The sequence below is a fragment of the Oncorhynchus gorbuscha genome, unplaced genomic scaffold, assembly GCF_021184085.1.
Source record: "Oncorhynchus gorbuscha isolate QuinsamMale2020 ecotype Even-year unplaced genomic scaffold, OgorEven_v1.0 Un_scaffold_898, whole genome shotgun sequence".
Lineage (NCBI taxonomy): Eukaryota > Metazoa > Chordata > Actinopteri > Salmoniformes > Salmonidae > Oncorhynchus > Oncorhynchus gorbuscha.
Window position 1 is genome coordinate 149,377 of NW_025745664.1, and position 23,918 is coordinate 173,294.

The window sequence follows — 23,918 nt, forward strand, 5'->3', positions numbered from 1 at the left end:
GTCTTTTTATCATCATTGCAACCATTGGCTAAGCACTAGGCGTGTTCATTTTTCAGGATCTCTGGCTAGTGGCTACGATATAGCAGCAACTAACAATTAGCCTACACCACACAAAACACTGGCTGTTTTTGCTCCAATGCAATGTGAAGTGAAGGTCCTGCTTGTGCAACTGCAATATCCATTACAGACAGGTTGTATAGCCTTCATAATATAATTAATCTAGCCATCTACAGTGGGGGGAACAGGTATTTGATAACCTGCAAAATCAGGCAGTGTTTCCTACTTACAAAGCATGTAGAGGCCTGTAATTTTTTATCATAGGTACACTTCAACTGTGAGACGGTATCCAAAACAAAAATCCAGAAAATCAGTGTATGTTTTAAGAAATTAATTTGCATGACATAAGTATTTGATCACCTACCAATCAGTAAGAATTCCAGCCTTCACAGACCTGTTAGTTTTTCTTTAAGAATCCCTCCTGTTCTCCACTCATTACCTGTATTAACTGCACCTGTCTGAACTCGTTACCTGTATAAAAGACACCCGTCCCACACAGACTCCAACCTCTCCACAATGGCCAAGACAAGAGAGCCTTGTCAGGACATCAGGGATAAAATTGTCGACCTGCACAAGGCTGGGATGGGCTACAGGACATTAGGCAAGCAACTTGGTGAGAACTGTTGGTGCATTATTAGAAAATGGAAGAAGTTCAAGATGACGGTCAATCACCCTCGCTCTGGGGCTCCATGCAAGATCTCACCTCGTGGGGCATCAATGATCATGAGGAAGGTGAGGGATCAGCCCAGAACTACACGGCAGGACCTGGTCAATGACCTGAAGAGAGCTGGGACCACAGTCTCAAAGAAAACCATTAGTAAAACACTACGCCGTCATGGATTAAAATCCTGCAGCGCACGCAAGGTCCCCCTGCTCAAGCCAGCGCATGTCCAGGCCAGTCTGAAGTTTACCAATGATCATCTGGATGATCCAGAGGTGGAATGGGAGAAGGTCATGTGGTCTGATGAGACAAAAATAGAGCTTTTTGGTCTAAACTCCACTCGCTGTGTTTGGAGGAAGAAGGATGAGTACAACCCCAAGAACATCATCCCAACCATGAAGCATGGAGGTGGAAACATTTTTTGGGGATGCTTTTCTGCAAAGGGGACAGGACGACTGCACCGTATTGAGGGGAGGATGGATGGGGACATGTATCATGAGATCTTGGCCAACAACCTCCTTCCCTCAGTAAGAGCATTGAAGATGGGTCGTGGCTGGGTCTTCCAGCATGACAACGACCCGAAACACACAGCCAGGGCAACTAAGGAGTGGCTCCGTAAGAAGCATCTCAAGGTCCTGGAGTGGACTAGCCAGTCTTCAGACCTGAACCCAATAGAACATCTTTGGAGGGAGCTGAAAGTCCGTATTGTCCAGCGACAGCCACAAAACCTGAAGGATCTGGAGAAGGTCTGTATGGAGGAGTGGGCCAAAATCCCTGCTGCAGTGTGTGCAAACCTGGTCAAGAAGTACAGGAAACGTATGATCCCTGTAATTGCAAACAAAGGTTTCTGTACCAAATATTCAGTGCTGCTTTTCTGATGTATAAAATACTTATGTCATGCAATAAAATGCAAATGAATTACTTAAAAATCATTCAAAGTGATTTTTTGATTTTTGTTTTAGATTCCGTCTCTCAAAGTGTAAGTGTACCTATGATAAAAATGACAGACCTCGACATGCTTTGTAAGTAGAAAAACCTGCAAGATCGGCAGTGTATCAAATACTTGTTCTCCCCACTGTATACATTGGAAAGCTTGTTCAAATCGTCATAGGGTTTTTATTTCAGCCATTCAGAAATATGAGGTAGAGACATAGGCTACATTATTATGGTTCAGAAGGGGGTGAGTAAAGAGAAACAAAATAGGTTTCCAGAGGGGCGTGAGCGTAAACTCTAGTCCCAGTCACGGCATTAAAAGATACAGTAGACGTGCCTTTTTTTCCTGGTAATTTGTAAGCAATTACAGCAATAATATATGCCATTTAGCAGACGCTTTTATCCAAAGCGACTTACAGTCATGTGTGCATACATTCTACGTATGGGTGGTCCCGGGGATCGAACCCACTACCCTGGCGTTACAAGCGCCATGCTCTACCAACTGAGCTACACAGGACCACACATGACAATGAACAAATCAGAACTGATCCTTGCATAAATGTTTATACAAAAAAAAAGAAAGTATAATTCCAGTTCGTCTTATACACAGCATCCCAGTAAGAGTAATTGCAGCTTTTGCAGTGCACAACACTACACAGTCAAAGCAGTACATTAAAGAAATGGTATTAGTGCTCCAACTCAGTGTGCTCTTCAGTGTGTCAGTTTGTATCTTAGGTCAATGCACAGCAGGATAGCAAGCAAACATGGGGTGTGCCTAACTGATGTGGACGTGTGAAGGCTGGATAAGTGGGAGCAGCCAGGACCCTTGTAGTGATGCAAGGCTTCAGAAAATCACTAATCACCCCCCATGTGCAAAATCAGAGCTCCCCTACCCCGTAACGAGACGGAGGCCTCCTCTAATTCCAACCTTTTAGGCAAATGCTTCCAATTGGAGTACAGCTTGTAATTAGTACAAGTTGAAGAAAATGGATAACCTATAATAGCTGTATTACAGCTGGCTGAGATCAGCTGGCTGAGATGTCTTAGAACACAGTTTATTTTGTTTTCTTCCACTATAATAAAAATACATTACCAAGGATATGTGGACACCTGCTCGAACATCTCATTCCAAAAGCATGGACATTCATTTAGAGTTGGTCCCCCTTTTGCAGCTATAACAGCCACCACTCTTCTGGGAAGGCTTTCCACTAGATGTTAGAACATTGCTGCGGGGACTTGCTTCCATTCAGCCATAAGAGCTTTGAGGTCGGGGACTGAAGTTGGGCGATTAGACCTGGCTCGCAGTCAGCTTTGTAAGTCATTCCAAAGCTGTTCGATGGGGTTGAGGTTAGGGCTCTGCAGGTCAGTCAAGTTATCCCACAATGAGCAACATAATTATCTTACTGTTTTCGTGACATCCAAATTGGTAGTTATATTCTTGTCCCATCGCTGCAACTCCCATACAGAAGTGAAGGTCGAGAGCCACGCGTCGCCCGAAACAAGGCTCTAACCACTAGGCTACGCTGCCGTAGCGTTGTCATGGCATCCGCCAAACCCAGAGTCATCCATTGGATTGCCAGATGGTGAAGTGTGATTCATCACTCCAGAGAACGCGTTTCCACTGCTCCACAGTCCAATGGCGGCAAGCTTTACAACACGCCAGCCGACGCTTGGCATTGCCCATGGTGATCTTAGGCTTGTATGCAGCTGTCGACAAACAGTTCTTGTGCAGACGTGTTGCAACTGAAGACAGATTTGATGCCCTACGCTCTTCAGCACATGGCAGTCCCGTTCTGTGAGCTTGTGGCCTACCACTTTGCGGCTGAGCAGTTGTCGCTCCTAGACGTTTCCACTTCACAATAACAGCACTTAATTGACTGGTTCTGCTCGAGCAGGGCAGACATTTTATGAACTGACTTTATGCAATGGTGGCATCTAATGGCGATGCCATGTTGAGTCACTGAGCGCTTCAGTAAAGCCATTCTACTGCCAAAGTTTGTCTATGGAGATAGCGCACACAGCCATGCTATTATACACCAACAAGTGTGGCTGAAATAGCCAAATCCACCCATTTGAAGAAGTTTCCACATACGCTATATATACAAAAGTATATTGAACCTACAACTCAATTAAATATTTGTTTAACCCCTTTGGGCTAGGGGGCAGTATTTTGACATTTGGTTGAAAAGGATGCCCAAAGTAAACTGCCTGTTTCTCAGGCCCAGAAGCTAGGTTATGCATAGAATTGGTAGATTTGGATAGAAAACACTGTCTTTAACGCCGTTAAAGACAACGATTCTCCATCTTACACGCTACCATTTATTTACATATTAGGGTACCTGAGGTTTGATTATAAATGTTGTTTTACTTGTTTGGACAAGTTTATTGGTAACGTTTGGGATTCATTTTGATGGAGGGAAACTGGTGGATTGTTGAATGAAGTGCGCCAGCTAAACTGAGTTTTTGGGGATATAAAGGACTTTATCAAACAAAAGGACCATTTGTCATGTAGCTGTGACCTTTTGGAGTGCCAACAGAAGCTCTTCAAAAAGGTAAGGCATTTATTTTATCGCTATTTCTGACTTCCGTGGTGTACCTGCCTGGTTGAAATATGTTCATGGTATTGTACGTGGGGCGCTGTACTCAGATAATCGCACGGTGTGCTTTCGCAGTAAAGCCCTTTTGAAATCTGACAGAGACTAGATTAACAAGAAGTTAAGCTTTTTTTCTTTGATGTATGACACCTGTATTTTCATGAATGTTAAATATTTATATTTCTGTCATTTGAATTTGGTGCTCTGCAATTTCACCAGATGTTGTCGAGGTGGGTCGCTAGCGGAACGCCAGAAAGGTTCATTGAAACGGCTTCAATTAGGGCCAAATATGAACAATCTCAATGAAAAATTTCTCAATTACAGCAAATCACAAGACACACACACACACCTTTCGTCCCATACTCACTGTAAGCATGTTTCCAATGGCACAGCTGTAGAGTTTGAAGATGTCCTCCCTGGGAAGGCGTGTGTCAGCCATGTGTGTGCTGTGGGCCAGACGGAGCTGGAGGGAGGTAGCGATGAGGAACTGATCTGTGTGACCAACCATCACCTCCGCAATGCTTTCCTGACGAAGCACCTCATCTATCTACAGGCGGAGAGGAGAGAAGGTAATGGAAATACAACTGTAAATGAGGGTGAGAGAAAGAAGAGATATGGGTGAGCATGTGGGTGCATTCATGTGTGTGTATAGCCGCATCCAGGCGCACGCGCACACACAATAGCATATCTGTGTACACAAATAAACTAAACCTTTGGATTTGTAGCAGAAAGATTGTGTGTGTACCTGTGCAAGGGCCTTCATGCTAGTGTTAATATCACCAGAGGCCACCTGGGAGATAACCAGGTTGATGGTGGAGGAGGGACCTGCGTGCAGCTCATCAAAGTGGGTGGGAACTGGGCGAAGCCTGTGGAGGAAGGACACCGTCAGAGGCACAGGACGACAAGTGTAGTGCAGTGCTTGGGCTCTGACATGTAGTGGGTGAATGGGTGAGAGCGTATGTAACTTAGTTGGGCAAGAGTTGCTTGCTGAGTTGCAGCGTTTGTCAACTTAGACCTGGGTTATGAGATACATTACCAACACTACATTGTCAAAAGTATGTAGACACCTGTTCATTTAACATCCCATTCCAAAATCATGGGCATTAATATGGAGTTGGTCCCCTCTTTGCTGCCATAGCCTTCACTCTTCTGGGAAGGCTTTCTACTAGATGTTGGAACATTTCTGCTGGGACTTGCTTACATTCAGCCACAGGAGCATTAGTGAGGTTGGACACAGGCTGAAAGCCTTATCCACACATTTAAAGGTCACATACTGTCCACATACTTTATATATATATATATATAAAGCAACTGTTTGATTCACCAGGTCAGGCAGCTTACTGACAAAGGGGTGTGTAGTAAACTCTTACTTGGGCTCTGGGATGATAACAGGGTCTAGCAAGTCCCCTAGTTTGTGTTTAACCAGATCAGGCAGCACAACAGACGTTTGGTCACTCTCCAGCTGCTCCAGCAGATCCAGGTCCAGATGGAACTCCCCAACAGGGCAAACATGGGAGGGCTCAGCCTGCTGGGACTGGACCAGAGCATTCAGACGGATCTGACTGGAAGGGGGGAGGAGAACATAAGGGCAGACAAAAAAAGCTAAACATTTGAAATCACGTCTGTGCCAGTATTACTTAAATGAACCCACAAAGCTTTCATCTTTTTGTGAAAATATTTCAATGTCAAAGGAACAGTCAAATAAGGTAGTAGAAAATATACGTGAAAAGGTGGGTGAATACAAGTAATGTATTCTCGGTACAGATTAATTGAGGGGAAGGTTGCATACCTGAGTTTTATAGGGGGTTGCACTCGGTTGGAGGACTTCTGTGGAAGGCTGGCATTGGGGTGAGTGGGCAGAGCCTTCTCTTCCCCCTGTTTGGGGGTAGGGGCTGTGGAGGCTAGGGTCTTCTTCGCTGAGCGTTTGATCCTCTCCTCCAACATGCTCATGTCCTTCTCCGACAGCTAAAGAGGACAAAGCGCAGTCGGACTGATCGACAATGGCTACACAGCAGTTGGACTGTGCAGAAACATTGACAAATCACAACTCTGTGCAGGGCCCTACATCAACCGATCCCCAGAAACACTTAGGATATGACACCAACACTTGTAAGCACATAATTTGAATAAGAGATGTGACAAATGGACAACTTTGCGTGAGGTTTAAACCGCCATAAAATTCCATGTCAATTCACAATGCAGAATGGTCCCATTTCATATATGACCACCAGGACTAGGCAATTAAATCTACCGCAGTCATATACCCTTGAAAGTGCCTTGGCTACGGCATGTTTGTCTGCAAGGGTACACTGCAGCTTTTTAAATGACGACAAAGTCCCGCTTCAGAAGCGACAGTAACGTACATCACTAGGCAACCAGAATTGTCAATCAAATAATCGAGCTGCTTGCGCACAGACCACGCTCTCCTAAGAAAGTTAAATACTGTGACTTAACACATTTAGTATAAAGAAAACATCTGCTGGGAATCAACTAAGAATCAGTATTTTTGGAACCAGAGAAAAATTATTATAGTACTTCCAACACAGAACACTTGCATCTTTCATCGTGAGGGCAAGGGCAATGTGGAGGCAGGTTAGCCACCAGGCAGAAGCCTGCACTAGGCTCATTTAAATAAACAATCAAAAGCTGTCTTGCAATTGAATGCTGTATTAACAATTTCTTGGCTTGGAATGTCCCGCAACTTCAGTAAAGGAAGGCTCATCATCAATGAATAGGATAAGATATTTTACATACAACAGACCGAACTCACACAGAAGAGAAGGCACAGGCAAGCCCAGTTGCACTGATTTAAACAATTTTCTTATATATACACACAGTTGAAGTCAGAAGTTTACATACACCTTAGCCAAATGCATTTAAGTTTCACAATTCCTGACATTTATTCCATGTAACAATTCCCGGTCAGTTAGGATCACCACTTTATTTTAAGAATGTGAAATCTTAAAAGATAATTATTTATTTCAGCTTTTATTTCTTTCATCACATTCCCAGTGGGTCAGAAGTTTACATACACTCAATTAGTATTTGGTAGCATTGCCTTTAAATTGTTTGACGTTTTGGGTAGCCATCCACAAGCTTCCCACAATAAGTTGGGTGAATTTTTGGCCCATTCCTCCTGACAGAACTGGTTTAACTGAGTCAGGTTTTTCAGTTCTGCCCACAAAGTTTATGGGATTGAGGTTAGGGCTTTGTGATGGCCACTAAATACCTCGACTTTGTTGCCCTTAAGCCATTTTGCCACAACTTTGAAGTATGTTTGGGGTCATTGTCCATTTGGAAGACCCATTTGCAACCAAGCTTTAACTTCCTGACTAATATCTTGAGATGTTGCTTCAATATATCCACAATTTTTCTTTCCTCATGATGCCATCTATTTTGTGAAGTGCACCAGTCCCTCCTGCAGCAAAGCACCCCCACAACATGATGCTGCCACCCCCGTGCTTCGCGGTTGGGATCATTTTCTTCGGCTTGCAAGACTCCCCCTTTTTCCTCCAAACATAATGATGGTCATTATGGACAAAGTTGAATTTTTGTTTCATCAGACCAGAGGACATTTCTCCAAAAAGTACGATCTTCGTCCCCATGCATTTGCAAACCGTAGTCTGGCCTTTTGGCGGTTTTGGAGCAGTGGCTTCTTCCGTGCTGAGCGGCCTTTCAGGTTATGTGGATATAGGACCCATTTTACTGTGGATATAGATACTTTTGTACCCGTTTCCTTCAGCATCTTCACAAGGTCCTTTGCTGTTGTTCTGGGATTGATTTGCACTTTTTGCACCAAAGTACGTTCATCTCAAGGAGACATAACGCGTTTCCATCCTGAGCGTTATGATGGCTGCGTGGTCCTATGGTGTTTATACTTGCGTACTATTGTTTGTACAGATGAACGTGTTACCTTCAGGCTTTTGGAAATTGCTCCCAAGGATGAACCAGACTTGTTCTACAATTATTTTTCTGGGGTATTGGCGGATTTCTTTTGGTTTTCCCATGATGTCAAGCAAAGGAGGAGCATTTCTTGAGTTTGACTTGCCAAAACTATAGTTTGTTAACCAGAAATTTGTGGAGTGGTTCAAAAACAAGTTAATGATTTCAACCTCAGTGTATGTAAACTTCTGACTTCAACTGTATATTATTTTTCCATTAGGGAATTTTCTTCACGTTAAGGGTGCTGATTTCATTTTGACATTCACACCCCTAATTTGAATAGCAAGCAGTTTCATCGGAATACAAAATATGAACACAAGAACATAAAATGGACAGCGTTAACAATGTTGGCATGTATTTGTTAGCACATACAAGGGAGAGACAGTTAAGTCAGGCTGGAGGAGTGCTGTTATTTTCAAAACAAGGACCTCAAAATTGCTTACATTTGCTCACCGTCAAGTTGGCAAAAATAATCCTCTCCATCGTTCTTGGAATTTTATCCTCCCTGACTGTCTAGCTTTCATTTTGGTGATCGTTAGCAAGCAGGACAGAAAATAGACCATGTAGAAATGATAATGAACCTACATATGTTTATTTATTTTACTCAAACCACCAACATGCTGCATTGAAACGACTTGTGGCCGCGGGCCTTATCTTTAACACCATTGCACGAACATGACAAGTCTATCGGATGGCGGGTCAGATGGCCCGTGTACATACAGAACTAGCGCAACTCTTATGCCGTTTATAGACGTGATCTGTTGCTGGAAGTGACAATGTGTATGTTTGTAGTCTCACATCTATAGATTAACTCGTAATGTGGGTGAAGTTTAAGAGTGAGACTGCGGAGTGAAACCTACATGGCCGATGAGTTTGTAGACTTGCTCGCCGCAGACGTTGTAGACCGCCACCATGGTATTGAGGGCTGTGTTGCGGACGGACGTGTCTCGGTCTCCAATGTGTACAGCAATCTCTTTCAGGGACTTGGCGGCAGTCAGCTGGCAGACAGACATGCCGTAAAATCCAATGAGACAACCCAGCTCCTCCAAGCACTCTGAGGACGGGAGAGACAATTCCAGTGAGTTAGATTGATAGAGAACACATCTTTGTAATAAAATGAGCCAACATTGCCTTTGAATATGAACATTGTGGTATGTAGTCCTGGGGTAGGTTAAGGCATTTAAAGTAATTTAATAGTATGACAAAAAAAATCCCTGTTTAAGACTGAGTCACATGGGTGTCCCCCCCAGAGTATACAGGACACTAATTTAGTAGCTTGTTAGCTATCTAGCTAAGTGGTTAGCTTCTTCCAAAAATGAAGCATTCGCTTGGTGACAGCAGAGAATCCCTTCCAGGATCAATAGCCTTGCTGGCTGTATAAATTGTATAAAATGTTCGCAACGCATGATGTAGTCACCTGGAATAAATGTCAATTAACAAGTGTGCCTTTTTAAAAACACAGGTTTTTCTCATTGAGAACATTTTCCAAGAGACCTGGTCCAATAGCAGCAGAGGGAACAACGTTTCAGACAAAACTTACATACACCAACATTAAACAAAACAGTACAACAATTACATAAGTTAAAAACATGAGTCTTGGCTAACAGCTGTCGTAAAGACGATCACATACATCGATCAAGTGTTTGTTAAGTCCTTGCAGCAAACGGAGTAGCATTTGAGTTACTTGTATAGTTAAGTCAGAAACTGTATAAAATGTTTGCATTTTAAATCATAACAATGCATATTAAGTTAATTTGGGTAATTTATTTAGTTCTTAATGCATTTGAGCCAATCAGTTGTGTTGTGACAAAGTAGGGGTGGTATACAGAATATATGCCTATTTGGTTAAAGACAAAGTCCATGTTTTGGCCAGAAGAGCTCAAATAAGCAAAGAGAAAACAGTCATCATTACTTTAAGACAAGGTCATTCAATGCGGAACATTTCAAGGACTTTGAAAGTTTTCAAGTGCAGTTGAAATAACCATCATGCTCTATGACGAAACTGGCTCTCATGAGGACCGCCGCAGGAAAGGAAAACCCAGAGTTACCTCAGCAGGAGAGGATAAACTCATTAGGAGTTACCAGCCTCAGGAAAGCAGCACAAATACATTATTCAGAGTTCAAATAACAGACATCGACAGTTCAGAGGAACCTGTGTGAATCAGGCGTTCATGGTCAAATTGCTGCAAAGAAACCACTACTAAAAGAAAACAATAAGAAGAAGAGACTTGCTTGGGTCAAGAAACACAAGCAATGGAAATCTGTCCTTTGTTCTAATGAGTCCAAAGGATAGTTTTGGTTACAACCGCTGTGTCTTTGTGAGAGAGTAGGTGAACAGACGATCACCCCATTCTTCACTGGGGAACCACGCATGCGGAGGTGGTGAGATGGTGCTTTGTTGGTGACACTGACTTACTTAGAATTCAAGGCACACTTAACCAGCATGGCTACCACAGCATTCTGCAGCGACACACCATCCCATCTGGTTTGCGCTTATTGGGACTATCATTTGTTTTTCAACAGGACAATGGCCCAACACACACCTCCAGGCTATGTAAAGGCTATTTTACCAAGAGTGATGAGTGCTGCATCAGATGACCTGACCTCCACAATCACCCTGCCTCAACCCAATTGAAATGGTTCGGGATGAGTTGGACCGCAGTTAACAAAAAGCAGCCAAGTGCTCAGCATATGTGGAAACTCCTTCAAGACTGTTGGAAACACATTCCTCATGAAGCTGGTTTGAGAGAATTCCAAGAGTGTGCAAAGCTGTCAAGGCAAAGGGTGGCTACTTTGAAGAATCATAAATATATTTTGGGGTTTACCACTATTGGTTACTACATGATTCCATGTGTTATTTTATAGTTGATGTTTTCATATTATAGAAAATAGTAAAAATAAAGAAAAACCCTTGATTGAGTAAGTGTCCAAACTTTTGACTGGTACTGTCTATGTAATATACGGTGCCCTGCATAATTATTGGGGCAGTGACATGTCTTTACTCTAACATTTTGGATTTGAAATATGCCTGTACACGTACAGTATTCATACCGATCTGGTCGGTACAGGGACGTCGGCCCGCACCGAACCCGAATCAACACAATATATATAAAAATAAGACACTAGGCCTATAGGCTACGTCTACGCTGATTGTATACCATTGCCTCGTGAGGCCGGGTGCTTACAGGCTGACTCCGGTCGTTCGTTGAACAGTGTTTCCTCCAACACATTGGTGGCTGGCTTCCTGGTTAAGCGGGCGTGTGTTAAGAAGCACGGTTTGCCAGGTCATGTTTCAAAGGACACATGACTCGAGCTTTGCCTCTCCAGAGTGATGACCAGATTGTTTTTGGATTGCAATTGGATATCACGAAATTGGGGAGAAAAAAGGGTAAAATACCAATAACAAAAAAAAATATCAATAAAACAATAGCATACAAATGGACTGCTTCCATCACTCTGATCCGACCATATTTATATGGAAATGGTTGTCCTCTGGGCCATTTGGAATGGGTCACTATATTGAAAAATGCATATTTGTTCGAAGAGGAAAGCCCAAGGTCCGTTTTGGAACGGATCCAAATTTTGGGATTTCTACTTAGAAGGCCCAACATTATCCGTCACAACAGACAATGCCAGGAACATTGTGAATGTCGTCACAGAAACTGGATTTAGGCCACAAATAGGATGCTTTTTAATTTGGTGTTTTTAGCCAAATAAAACAGAAATTAACTAGAGTAACTGTTGGGGCATGTACTTTTCACGCTGTACTGTAACTGAACCGTGACCCCAAAATCACAGTACGTACTGTACCGTGAACTGTGAAATTATACAAATTAATACGAAGTTAGTAGACTTCTGATACCAGTCCCCCCATTCTTTGGGAGCACAAGTATTAAGACAAATGTGTGTATTAAAGTAGTCAAAAGGTATAGTATTTGGTCCCATATTCCTAGCACACAAAGACTACATCAAGCTTGTGAAACAAACTTTTTGGATGCATTTGCTGTTTGTTTTGGTTTTGTTTCAGATTTTGTACACAAGGCAAATTGTCATTTTTGGAGTCACTTACTGTAAATAAGAACAGAATATTTTTTAAACATTTCTACATTGTGAACACTACAATGATTACTGATAGTTGAATGGATAATGTTGAGTGAGAAACTTGACTCACAAATATCATACATACACCCTCAAAGCATACACAAGTACGTGGACAAGGCTTCAAATTAGTGGATTTGTCTATTTCAGCCACACCTGTTGCTCACAGGTGAATAAAATTGAGCACAACCATGCAATCTCCATAGACAAACAGCAGAAGTAGAATGGCCTTGCTGAGGAGCTCAGTGACTTTCAATGTGGCACCTTTATTTATTTTACCTTTATTTAACCAGGCAAGTCAGTTAAGAACAAATTCTTATTATCAATGACTTTCAACCTTCATAGGACACCTTTCCAACAAGTCACTTGGTCAAATTTCAGCCCAGCTAGAGTTGCACCGGTCAAGTGTAAGTGTTTTTGTATTTATTATGATATCAATTAGCTGCCGTCTTCCTGAGGGTAGGAAAAATTAAAGCAGTTATACAATAAAATAAAGAACACTTCACAACAAAGTGTTTGCCATCAGGCCCCTACTCCACTACCACATATCTACAAAACAATCTATGTGTATGTGTGTTCGTGTTGCTTCAGTCCCCGCTGTTCCATATCAGTTTTTTTAAAAATCTGATTATACTGCTTGCATCAGTTACCGGATGTGGAATAGAGTTCCATGCAGTCATGGCTCTATGTAGAACTGTGTTCCTCCCATTGTCTGTTGGACAGGGACTGTGAAGAAAGCTCTGGTGACATGTCTTGTGGGGTATGCATGGGAGTCTGAGCTGTGTGCTAGTCGTTTAAAACGGACAGCTCAGTGCATTCAACATTTCAATACCTCACAAATACTAGTAATATAGTCAATCTCTCCTCCACTGAACCAGGAGAGATTGCCATGCATATTATAAATGCTTGCTCTGTGTACATCCAAGGGCCAGCCGTGCTGCCCTATTCTGAGACAATTGCAATTTTCCTAAGTCCCTACCTGATGAGTAACCCAATCTTAGCTACTGTTGAATCAATAGGTTTTGACCATGAGTCATCTCAACTTGCACAATTTCCAAATGATGTATTACAAGATTTAGGGTTTGTCGAATTGGTCCCAAATACAATAGTTAAGTGTTGCAGTCATTTCAGTCGCTGAAGTGCATAGTGTTGAGTCATCCGCATAACTCGACACTTGCTTTACTCAAAGCCAGCGGCAAATTGCTAGTGAAGATTACTTCAATAGGCCTAGACAGCAGCCCTGGAGAATTCCTGATTCTACCTAGATTATGTTGGAGGCTTCCATTAAAGAACACCCTCTGTTTGGTTAAACAGTTAACTCCTTATCCACAATACAGCAGGGGATGAAAGCCATATGTTTTTCCAGCAGCAGATCATCGATAGTGGTTTTTGTGGAGTGGAAACATCTAGGAACAACAACGGCTGAGTCGCAAAGTAGTAGGCCACACAAGCTCACAGAACGGGACTGCCGAGTGCTGAAGCACTTAGATAGTAGTCAGTGTTGCAACAGAGGACAGACAGTTCCAATCTGCCTCTGGAAGCAACTTCAGCACACAAACTGTTTGTCAGGAGCTTCATGAAATGGGTTTCCATGGCCAAGCAGCCGCACAAGCCTAAAATCACAATCTTCGTCGGCTGGAGTGGTGTAAAGCTAGCCACCATTGGACTCTGGAGCAGTGGAAGTGCTCACTCTGGAGTGATGAATCACCACCTGGCAGTCCGACAAACAACTTTGGGGTTGGTGGATGTCAGAGAAATCGCTACCTTTGAATGCATAGTGCCAACTGTAAAGTTCAGTGGAGAAGGAATGTCTGTGCCTGTTTTTCATGGTTCAGCCTAGGCCCCTTAGTTCCAGTGAAGGGAAATCTTAAAGCTATCGCATGCAATGACATTCTAGATGATTCTGTTTCTTTCCAACTTTGTGCCAACAGTTTGGTGAAGGCCCTTCCCTGTTTCAGCATGACAGTGCCACAATGCAAAGCAAGGTACTTACAGAAATGGTTTGTCGAGATCGGTGTGGAAGAACTTCACTGGCCTGCACAGAGCTCTGACCTCAACCCCATCGATGGCAAGGAAATGCTATAACCACATCTAGCTCAGTGGATGGGTCATTATTGTCTAGACATGTACACATGTTCATGAAATATAATTGGTTGTAATCACCTGACACACGTGGCTAATTTAATGGGTCATGTAATAATCCGGCCAAAGTGGAGTCTTGTTTAGACATGTAAATAATAAACCGGCATAATCCCAACTCATATACTACCAATACAAACAGTCATAGCTGTAGTATGAATCTGGGAGATAGCTAAAGATAACAAACTTGGTTCAACGTTAGCCAGCTAACATTAGGCTGTAATTAGCAATGCAAATGGCTTTCTGATTAGAATATTACTACACAGATCATACACAACGTTAGCAAGCAAGTTGGAAGCGTGCATGGCCATGAAGTCATGGGTGAACAGGGAGTAAAGGAGGGGGCTGAGCACACACCCTTGTGGGGCCCGTGTTGAGGATCAGTGAATTGGTGCTAATGTTTCCTATCTTCACTACTTGCGGGCGGCCCCGTCGAGAAGTTCAGGACCCAGTTGCAAAGGGCAGGGTTCAGCACCCAGGGCCCCGAGCTTAATAAGCTTGGAGTGTATGAATGGTGTTGAAGACTGCGCTGTAGTCAATGAACAGCAATCTTCGATAGGTATTCCTCTTGTCCAGATTGGGATCAGGCAGTGTGATGGCGATTGCATCGTCTGTGGATCTATTGGGGCGGTATGCAAACTGAAGTGGGTCTAGGGAACAATGGTTAACATCTTGAAGCAAGTGGGGACAGCAGACTTGGATAGGGAGAGATTGAATATATCCGTGAATACTCCAGCCAGCTGGTCTGTCCATGCTCTGAGGACGCCGCTAGGGATGCAGTCTGGGCCGGCAGCCTTGTGATGTCTTACTCACGTCAGCCACAAAGAACCACAGAAAACAGGCCACGTTGGTGGCAGTGTTATCCTTAAAACGGAGGAAGGTGTTCAGCTTGTCCGGGAGCAAAAGGGTGTCCGCGACGTGGCCTGTTTTCCCTTTGTAGTCCGTCTCGTGTCTTAGCCGCTGAATTGCGACTCCACTGTCTCTGTACTGACATATTGCCTTGAGGGAAAAACACACTATTGAACCATATTCCCAGTCACCTTGGAAAAATGAGGTGGTTCACTGTCAATTTTGCGCAAATGCCTCCATCTATCCACATTTTCTGGTTGGGTAGGTGTTAGCCACAGTGGGAACATCACCACCAACACTTCCTGATATACTCAATCACCATGTCCGTGTAAACATCAATGTTATTCTCAGAGGACACTCGGAACATAACCCAGTCCAAGTGATCAAAGTAAGCATGGCTTCCAATTGGTCAAGCCAGCATTTAATAAACCTTAGCACGAGTACTTCCTTTTTGAGTTTCTGCCTTTAGAATGACAGCAGCAAAATAGAGTCATGATCTGACTTGCCAAAGGAAGAGCAGAGGAGGGCCTTGTAGGTCAACCCGGAGCAAGTACTACAGTCAATGTGTTGGTAGAAAGTGATAGCGCTTTCTGCAAATTTGCTTTGTTTAAAATCCCCAGCTACAATAAATGCGGCCTCGGGTTATGTGGTATCCAGTTTGCACAAAGTACAGTGTAGTTCCTTGAGGGACGTCGTGGTATCGGCTTGAGGGAATATACACGGCTGACAATAACCGAAGATAATTCTCTTGGGAGGTATTACGGTCGGCATTTCATTGTGAGGTATTCTAGGTCGGGTGAACAAAAGGACTTGAGTTGCTGTTATCACAATCACACCATGATTAGTTAATCATTAAACATACACCACCGTCTTTCTTCTTCCTGGAGAGTTTATTTTACCTTTCTGCGCAATGTACTGAGACTTCAGCTGGCTGTATGGACGTGGACAGTATATCCTGAGAGAGCAATGTTTCAGTGAAAGAGTATGTTACAATCCCTGGTGTCTCTCTGGAAGGAGATCCTCACCCTGAGCTCATCTACTTTATTGTGCAGAGACTGAACATTAGCGAGTAATATACTATTTTTAGTAATATATAATATTTAACTAATATTTAACTAGGTAAGTCAGTTAAGAACACATTGCCTCATTCAGGGGCAGAAAGACATATTTTCACCTTGTCAGCTCGGGGGATCCAATCTTGCAACCTTACAGTAAACTAGTCCAACGCAATAACGACCTGCCTTTCTCTTATTGCACTCCACAAGGACTGCCTATTACGCAAATGCAGTAAGCCAAGGTAAGTTGCTAGCTAGCATTAAACTTAACTTATAAAAAACAATCATAATAACTAGTTAACTACACATGGTTGATGACATTACTAGATATTATCTAGCGTGTCCTGTGTTGCATATAATCTGACTGAGCATACAAGCATCTGACTGAGCGGTGATAGGCAGAAGCAGGCGCGTAAACATTCATTCAAACAGCACTGTCGTGCATTTTGCCAGCAGCTATTCGTTGTGCGTCAAGCATTGCGCTGTTTATGACTTCAAACCTACCAACTCCGGAGATGAGGCTGGTGTGACCAAAGTGAAATGGCTGGCTAGTTAGCACGCGCTAATAGCGTTTCAAACAACACGCCCTCAGCCTTGCGGTGGTTGTTTCCCTTGCTCTGCATGGGTAACGCTGTTTCAATGTGGTGGCTGTTGTCATTGTGTTGCTGGTTCGAGCCCAGGGAGGAGCGAGGAGAGGGACGGAAGCTATACTGTTACACTGGCAATACTAAAGTGTCTATAAGAACATCCAATAGTCAAAGGTTAATGACATACAAATGGTATAGAGGGAAATTGTCCTATAATAACTACAACCTAAAACTTCTTACCTGGGAATATTGAAGACTCATGTTAAAAGGAACCACCAGCTTTCATATGTTCTCATGTTCTGAGCAAGGAACTGAAACGTTAGCTTTCTTACATAGCACATATTGCACTTTTACTTTCTTCTCCAACAATTTGTTTGTGCATTATTGAAACCAAATTGAACATGTTTCATTATCTATTTGAGGCTAAATTGATTTTATTGATGTATTATATTAAGTTAAAATAAGTGTTAATTCAGTATTGATGTAATTGTCATTGTAAAAATAAAAAATAATGTATTTTTATTTAAAATCGGCCGATTAATCGGTATCGGTGCTGAAAAATCATAATCGGTCGACCTCTAATTGTAAGCCCATTTTTTATTTTTATACTGTGACCAGATGGTCCTTCTGTAGCTCAGTTGGTAGAGCATGGCGCTTGTAACGCCAGGGTAGTGGGTTCGATCCCCGGGACCACCCATACATAGAATGTATGCACACATGACTGTAAGTCGCTTTGGATAAAAGCGTCTGCTAAATGGCATATATTATTATTATATATATTATTATTATTATTATATATTATTATTATTATATATTATTATTATTATAGATGCATAATTATTTCCAGTCATGAGAAATCAATAGATTAGGTCCTAATGATTTTATTATTTCAATAGACTGATTTCCTTATATTTTTTTATTTGACCTTTAACTAAGCAAGTCAGTTAAGAACAAATTCTTATTTTCAATGATGGCCTAGGAAGTGGGTTAACTTCTTGACGCTACCCATCCCGTTAAAGGGATCATTTGTCAGCAACCGCTGAATAGCATAGCGCCACAGTCAAATAATATTTCTTTAAAATATTAATATTCATGAAGTCACAAGCGCAATATTGCAAAACACAGCTTAGCCTTTTGTTAATCCACCTGTCGTCTCAGATTTTGAAATTATGCTTTACAGCGAAAGCAATCCAAGAGTTTGTGTAAATTTATCGATAGCATGGCATAACATTATGGACACTAAGCATTAACCAATTACTCCTACCCCCTACTTTTATAAACATTCTGTTAAAAATCGAGTAACATTTCAGCGCCCTGCTACTCATGCCAGGAATATAGTATATGCATATGATTAGTATGTGTGGATAGAAAACACTCAGACGTTTATAAAACTGGTTAAATCACGGATGTGACTATAACAGAAAGTGCGTTTCATCGAAAAGTGCAGGAAAATCTGGTCACTGAAAATGGAAAAATATATCCCTGCGCGACTTGAACCCATTGATAAAGGTGAACCACATTTAATGGGGCTGAGGTTGCAATACCTACAGCTTCAACACGTTGTCTAGAGTCTTGTCATTTGCCTACTCTTTGTTTCTTGGTCAAACAGATGCAAGGCAGCGCAGTTCTTGATGTCTCGGACCAGATATTTTGGTTGAGATTTACCCGCACATTTTTTTCCAGACGGACAGCTATAGAATATACATACGTCTTGTGATTAATTTGATCGCTTATTAACGTTTACTAATACCTAAAGTTGCATTACAAATGTATTTCGAAGTGTTTTGTGAAAGTTTATCGTCGACTTTTTTAATTTTAAAAAAATGACGTTACGTTATAAGGCGCTATTTTTTTAGTTTATCACAGTCTTCATAGATCGATATCTAGGCTATATATGGACCGATTTAATCAAAAAAAAAAGGGGACATCTAGGAGTGCCAACAAAGAAGATGGTCAAAGGTAATGAATGTTTTATATTTTATTGTGCGGTTTGTGTAGCGCCGACTATGCTAATTATTTTGTTTACGTCCCCTGCGGGTCTTTTGGGGTGTTACATGCTATCAGATAATAGCTTCTCATGCTTTCGCCGAAAAGCATTTTAAAAATCTGACTTGTTGCCTGGATTCACAACGAGTGTAGCTTTAATTCAATACCATGCATGTGTATTTTAATGAACATTTGAGTTTTAACTAGTACTATTAGCATTTAGCGTAGTGCATTTGCATTTCCAGATCTCTAGATGGGACGCCTGCGTGCCAGGTAGGAGCAAGAGGTTAAGTAGCTAGGTCACGAAAATCAGAAAAGCAATCAAATTGTGTTTTCACTCACGAGACTCCGAGTTACACAACAAATGTTCCATTTGTTCCATAAAGATTCTTTTTATACCCAAAATACCTCCGTTTGTTTGTCACGTTATGTTCAGAAACCCACAGGAAAGAGCGGTCACGACAACGCAGACGGAAATTCCAAATAATATCCATAATGTCCACAGAAACATGTCAAACGTTTTTTTATAATCAATCCTCAGGCTGTTTTTATATTATATATTATCGAATATATATTTTATCAACTGGGTGTGTAGGTTTTTCAGTAACACCGGGAGAAACAATGGCCGCTTTAACTCTGTAGCGCAAAACTCACTCAGCCCCCTCACCTATCCACTTACGCAATGTGATCTTTCACGCTAATTATTCAAAATAAAAGCCTGAAACTATGTCTAAAGACTTGACACCTTAGGGAAGCCATAAAAAAGGAATCTGGTTGATATCCCTTTAAATGGATAGGCATGCATTGGAACAGAGAGGTTTCAAAATAAGAGGCATTTCCTGATTGGATTTTCCTCAGGTTTTCGCCTGCAATATGAATTGTAACTCACTCAAATATTTGAAATTGTTGCATATTGCATTTATGTTTGTTCTGTATACATCAGAAAGTTTTTAAAAACTAATTTGAGATTCAAGCTGCAAAAATATTCTGCAGCTATTAGCCACCCTACCCACAGTGAGCTACCAGGCCAGTTGTTATCAACTCAATCAATTAGGTCATGAAAGCATGCGGAATGATGAGCAAGGTACTAACGATATTCAATCACAACCTGTAACCGGAAATAAAACTGCATGCTCAAATAAGTTCTGTAAGGTTTAACCCAGTGGTTTAAACCAGATTAATTAACCCAGTGTGTCTTAATACATTTTAGAAAGACTTACAAGACCAAAATACAGATAAAGCTAGAGAAACATTCTAATACAAGGGGTAATGATGCTCTCATTCGATGCCCAGAGTATTATGTCTTCTCACCGGCTCTCTGTTTGGAGTTCTTGGATTTGGTTCCCTCCATGAGAAAAGGGAACATCCTGCTGGCCGGGTAGACCTTACACAGCATGCCCATGATGGCTCGTACGTCCTTCCTAACCACATCTTTAGACTCCCCCACCTGAAGGGGAGGGGGGCAACAGAGCAAACAAATAAGTAAACACTCAAGAGGGTTAGAGATGAAGACCAGTCAGGGCAGTTCAACTGCAATCTGACTGTTTCACCTCTCCTATTTAACAAGTCAGTTAAGAACAAATTCTTATTTACAGTGTACACCGGCCAAACCCGGACGACACTGGGACAATTGTGTGCCGCCCAATTGTAGGAATACTTGTCAGATTAGAGTTGATTAACTTGAAATATTTTTTTGGGGTGGTGGCGAGGGTGAGTCAGATGGCCCCTGTGCACATCGTGTCCCCAGCGAAGTGCGGGACGAGACGCCTGTGCCACTGCAACCAGCACCACGATAGAGTGCAATTTACCCCACCACAGCTAATTACATATGTTGGTAGCGAATAAACAACCCCTTATAGTATATAACAGATCTATACACAGGCCAGCACAGTACCGCTCAGCGTGAAAAGGTTATCAGTGAAACACAGATTGAGTCTCAAACGCCACCCTATTCGCCTTGTAGAGCATTACTTTTGACCAGGGCCCATAGGGCTCTGGTAAAAGTAGTGAACTGTATAGGTATTGGGTGTAATTTGGGATGTAGCCTTGATACACCAGTGACGGACCTTGAGGACGAGGTAGGGGATGAACGAGTTGGCCTCCTGTTCACTGAGGTGGTAGTTGTGCTTGCTGAGGCTGAGGAAAAGAAGCTTCAGGTACTCCATGGCCTTCATCAGCACACTGGTGTTTGTATCAAAGAAGCGCAGCGTGTACCACTTCAGGACCAGGTCTAGGCAGGCCACCGTTGCCTCGTGTTCTTCCTCCAGACACTGCCCAAGGGATGATGAGAGGAGAGAGAAAAGGTAGAGGGTTAACTATTTTCATTCATACATGTAGGATTGCTTCCAAAATGAAGGTAGGGTCACCATGATGTTTATGCTGGTTATTTCCTATTATTCATCAAGTACTATGGAAATCATGTGCGGCTCAGTTGGTAAAGCATGGCACTTGTACCAGGGTGGTGAGTTAGATTCCACAGGGGACCTGTATGAAAGGTATGCTCTCACTACTGTAAGTCACTTTGGATAAAAATGTCCTGCTAAATGGCAGATTTTAGTATTAGAAGGGTTAACTATGCCTCCCGAGTGGCACAGTAGTCTAAGGCACTGCCATTAGAGATTCTGGGTTCGAGTCCAGGCTCTGTCGCAGCAGCCGCAACCGGAGGACCCATGGGGGCGGTGCACAATTGGCCCAGCGTCGTCCGGGTTATGGGGAGGATTTGGCCGGCAGGGATGTCCTTGTCCCATTGCGCACTAGCGATTCCTGTAGCAGGCCGGGCGCAGTGCACGCTGACACAGTTGCCAGGTGTACAGTGTTTCCTACGACACCTTAGTACGGCTGGTTTACGGGCATTGTGTCCAGAAACAGTGTGGCTTGGTTGGGTTTCGTAGGACGCACGGCTCTAGACCGTCACCTCTCCCGAATTCGTATGGGGGTCGCAGCGATAAGACGAGCTACCAACTGGATGACGAAATTGGGTAAAAAAAAATATATATTTAAAAAAAAATTGTTGAAACGGGCTAGCTATGGGATTCTGCTTTTATTGCCAGAGATGTCCATCTCACCTCATAAACATCGAGTATGGTTACAAGCACAAAATGTGATTGTGGATAGTTAAATTAAGTATTTGATTAAAAAGTTTACATGCTTTGCAAGAAGAGGAATTACTCTAATCATCGTACTTACATGGACACACTGAAATCAGGCTACCTGATGGCACACTGATGAATGCAGAAAATAACCAAATCAAAATAAACGTTCTACCCAAATGTCTGATTCGGAGTTTGGACAAAGATTGTGAAAACTACTTCTAAGACGGACACATTCAATTGTTCCGAACTAACTGCACTTGTGCTAAAGAGGGAGGCTCACTTGGCTGGTGCTAGCATACGTGCAGATCAAATACACAGCTGGAATGCCGTTTAAGGTATATGTCCTAATAATACGAAAGAGTGCTCAGAAAACCAGGTGTTTTAATCTGCATATTCTAATTTAGATAGACTTTACTCTGATTAAGACAAGCAGAGTAAGGTGTCAACATGACTGTTGCATAAGCTACCTACTACCATAAATGTAATATCAAATTTCTACTGTGCATTAGGGTTGGGCAGTATCCAAATTTTCATACCATTTCTGTAAAATACCTGGGAATATGGTATTACCGCAAGTGGACACAAGGGGCGCTATTTAGAAGACGAATATATATATATATATATATATATATATATATATATATTAGTCTTCTAAATAGTCCCCCTTGTGTCCACATTAACATAATGTCGGCAACAGGGATCTTGATCCAGGAGGGGATTCGATGTCTAGTCTGGGTACCAGTCTTTCTTAGCGAACATCCCACTTCATGTGGGTTCACAGCTCCAATCCAGATTTGTTGGTCATTGCCCTAAACTCTCTCCTGACCCCTTACACTAAGTCAGAATTTGTTCTGCTTGGTGACCAAAACTGGGACATGCTTAAACCACCTGACCAAGTCCTAAATCTCTCAGATTATTACAAATCCCACAAGGTACGACTCCAAACACCCAGAAAAGGTTACTCTCCTTGATGTTATCCTTACAAATAACCCTGATGCGTATCAGTCATGTTTTCTTTAATGAGCTGCGTGATCGCTGATTACAGCCTGTGTTCGTAATGGCTGCTCAGTGAAATGACCTGTCCTGATTGGTCAAAAGCTTGCTAAAAGAAATGTAATGACTAAGCCTTCCTTCATGACCTGGCCTCTAAATTGGTATAGAATCGGCTTGAACCCCTCTGTCGAAAAATCTTGGACCTTTCTTTGAAGTCTTCAGTGATATTTTTAACATGCCCCAATAAAGAAAATTTGAATTAAAAACAGGTTCAGCCCCTGGTTCGACCATGATCTTGCAGAGTAACTCCACCTCAAGAATTGCATTTGGCGAAAGGCTCGGCACACGCATACTCAAACTGACAGGATCTCGTTCAGGCAAATGAGAAATAAGTGCACTCAGGCAATCCGGAAGGCCAAAGTGAGTTACTTTAAGGACATGGAGAATAAACTATCCTCTTCACAGCTGCCCATGTCCCTTAATGTTGATGTGGTTGTTACTGACAAGAAGCACATGGCTGAGCTCTTTAATCACCCCTTCCTCAAGTCAGGATTCCCATTTGACTCAGTAATGCCTACTTGCCCATCCAACATTTCCTCATCTCCCACACCTTCTAAACTTACACTTGATCCCCCCAAAAAGTACCCCAAGACTTGATTGTAGGTACCACTTCTCAATTGACATCAACATAGCTCAGGCAGTAGGAAGCTCTCATCCATTAAAATGCAGATGATACTCAGCTGTAACCAAGAAGCATGATCTTGACATCTAGCCCCTTAGCTAGCAAAACAAATGCAAAGCTGGACCAGGATATAAATTTGACACCTTCGATGTCTTAGTTAAAAGCAGTGGCATTACACTACATTTGTTTTTAAACACTATATTGCAAAATATATCGCTGGCATTTCCACCCCCAGGTGGTGAGGGTAGGC

The 23,918-nt window shown here is 42.3% G+C and overlaps 1 protein-coding gene and 1 non-coding gene across 2 annotated transcripts in view; both read right to left on the bottom strand.

The window, feature by feature from the left end:
- Positions 1-23,918, bottom strand: part of LOC124019386 (cytoskeleton-associated protein 5-like) — an 87,482-nt gene that overhangs the window by 17,129 nt on the left and 46,435 nt on the right. The window contains exons 30-36 of the mRNA XM_046334703.1: positions 20,968-21,171; positions 20,213-20,348; positions 9,048-9,241; positions 6,035-6,210; positions 5,616-5,807; positions 4,991-5,111; positions 4,613-4,792 (exon numbers count right to left, since the gene is read on the bottom strand). Of these exons, the coding sequence (XP_046190659.1) occupies positions 4,613-4,792; positions 4,991-5,111; positions 5,616-5,807; positions 6,035-6,210; positions 9,048-9,241; positions 20,213-20,348; positions 20,968-21,171 (1,203 nt within the window). The remainder of the gene's footprint in view (positions 1-4,612; positions 4,793-4,990; positions 5,112-5,615; positions 5,808-6,034; positions 6,211-9,047; positions 9,242-20,212; positions 20,349-20,967; positions 21,172-23,918) is intronic.
- LOC124019390 lies at positions 20,611-20,718 on the bottom strand. The gene has a single exon (XR_006835772.1). It is a non-coding gene; the product is annotated as a small nucleolar RNA SNORD67 (small nucleolar RNA).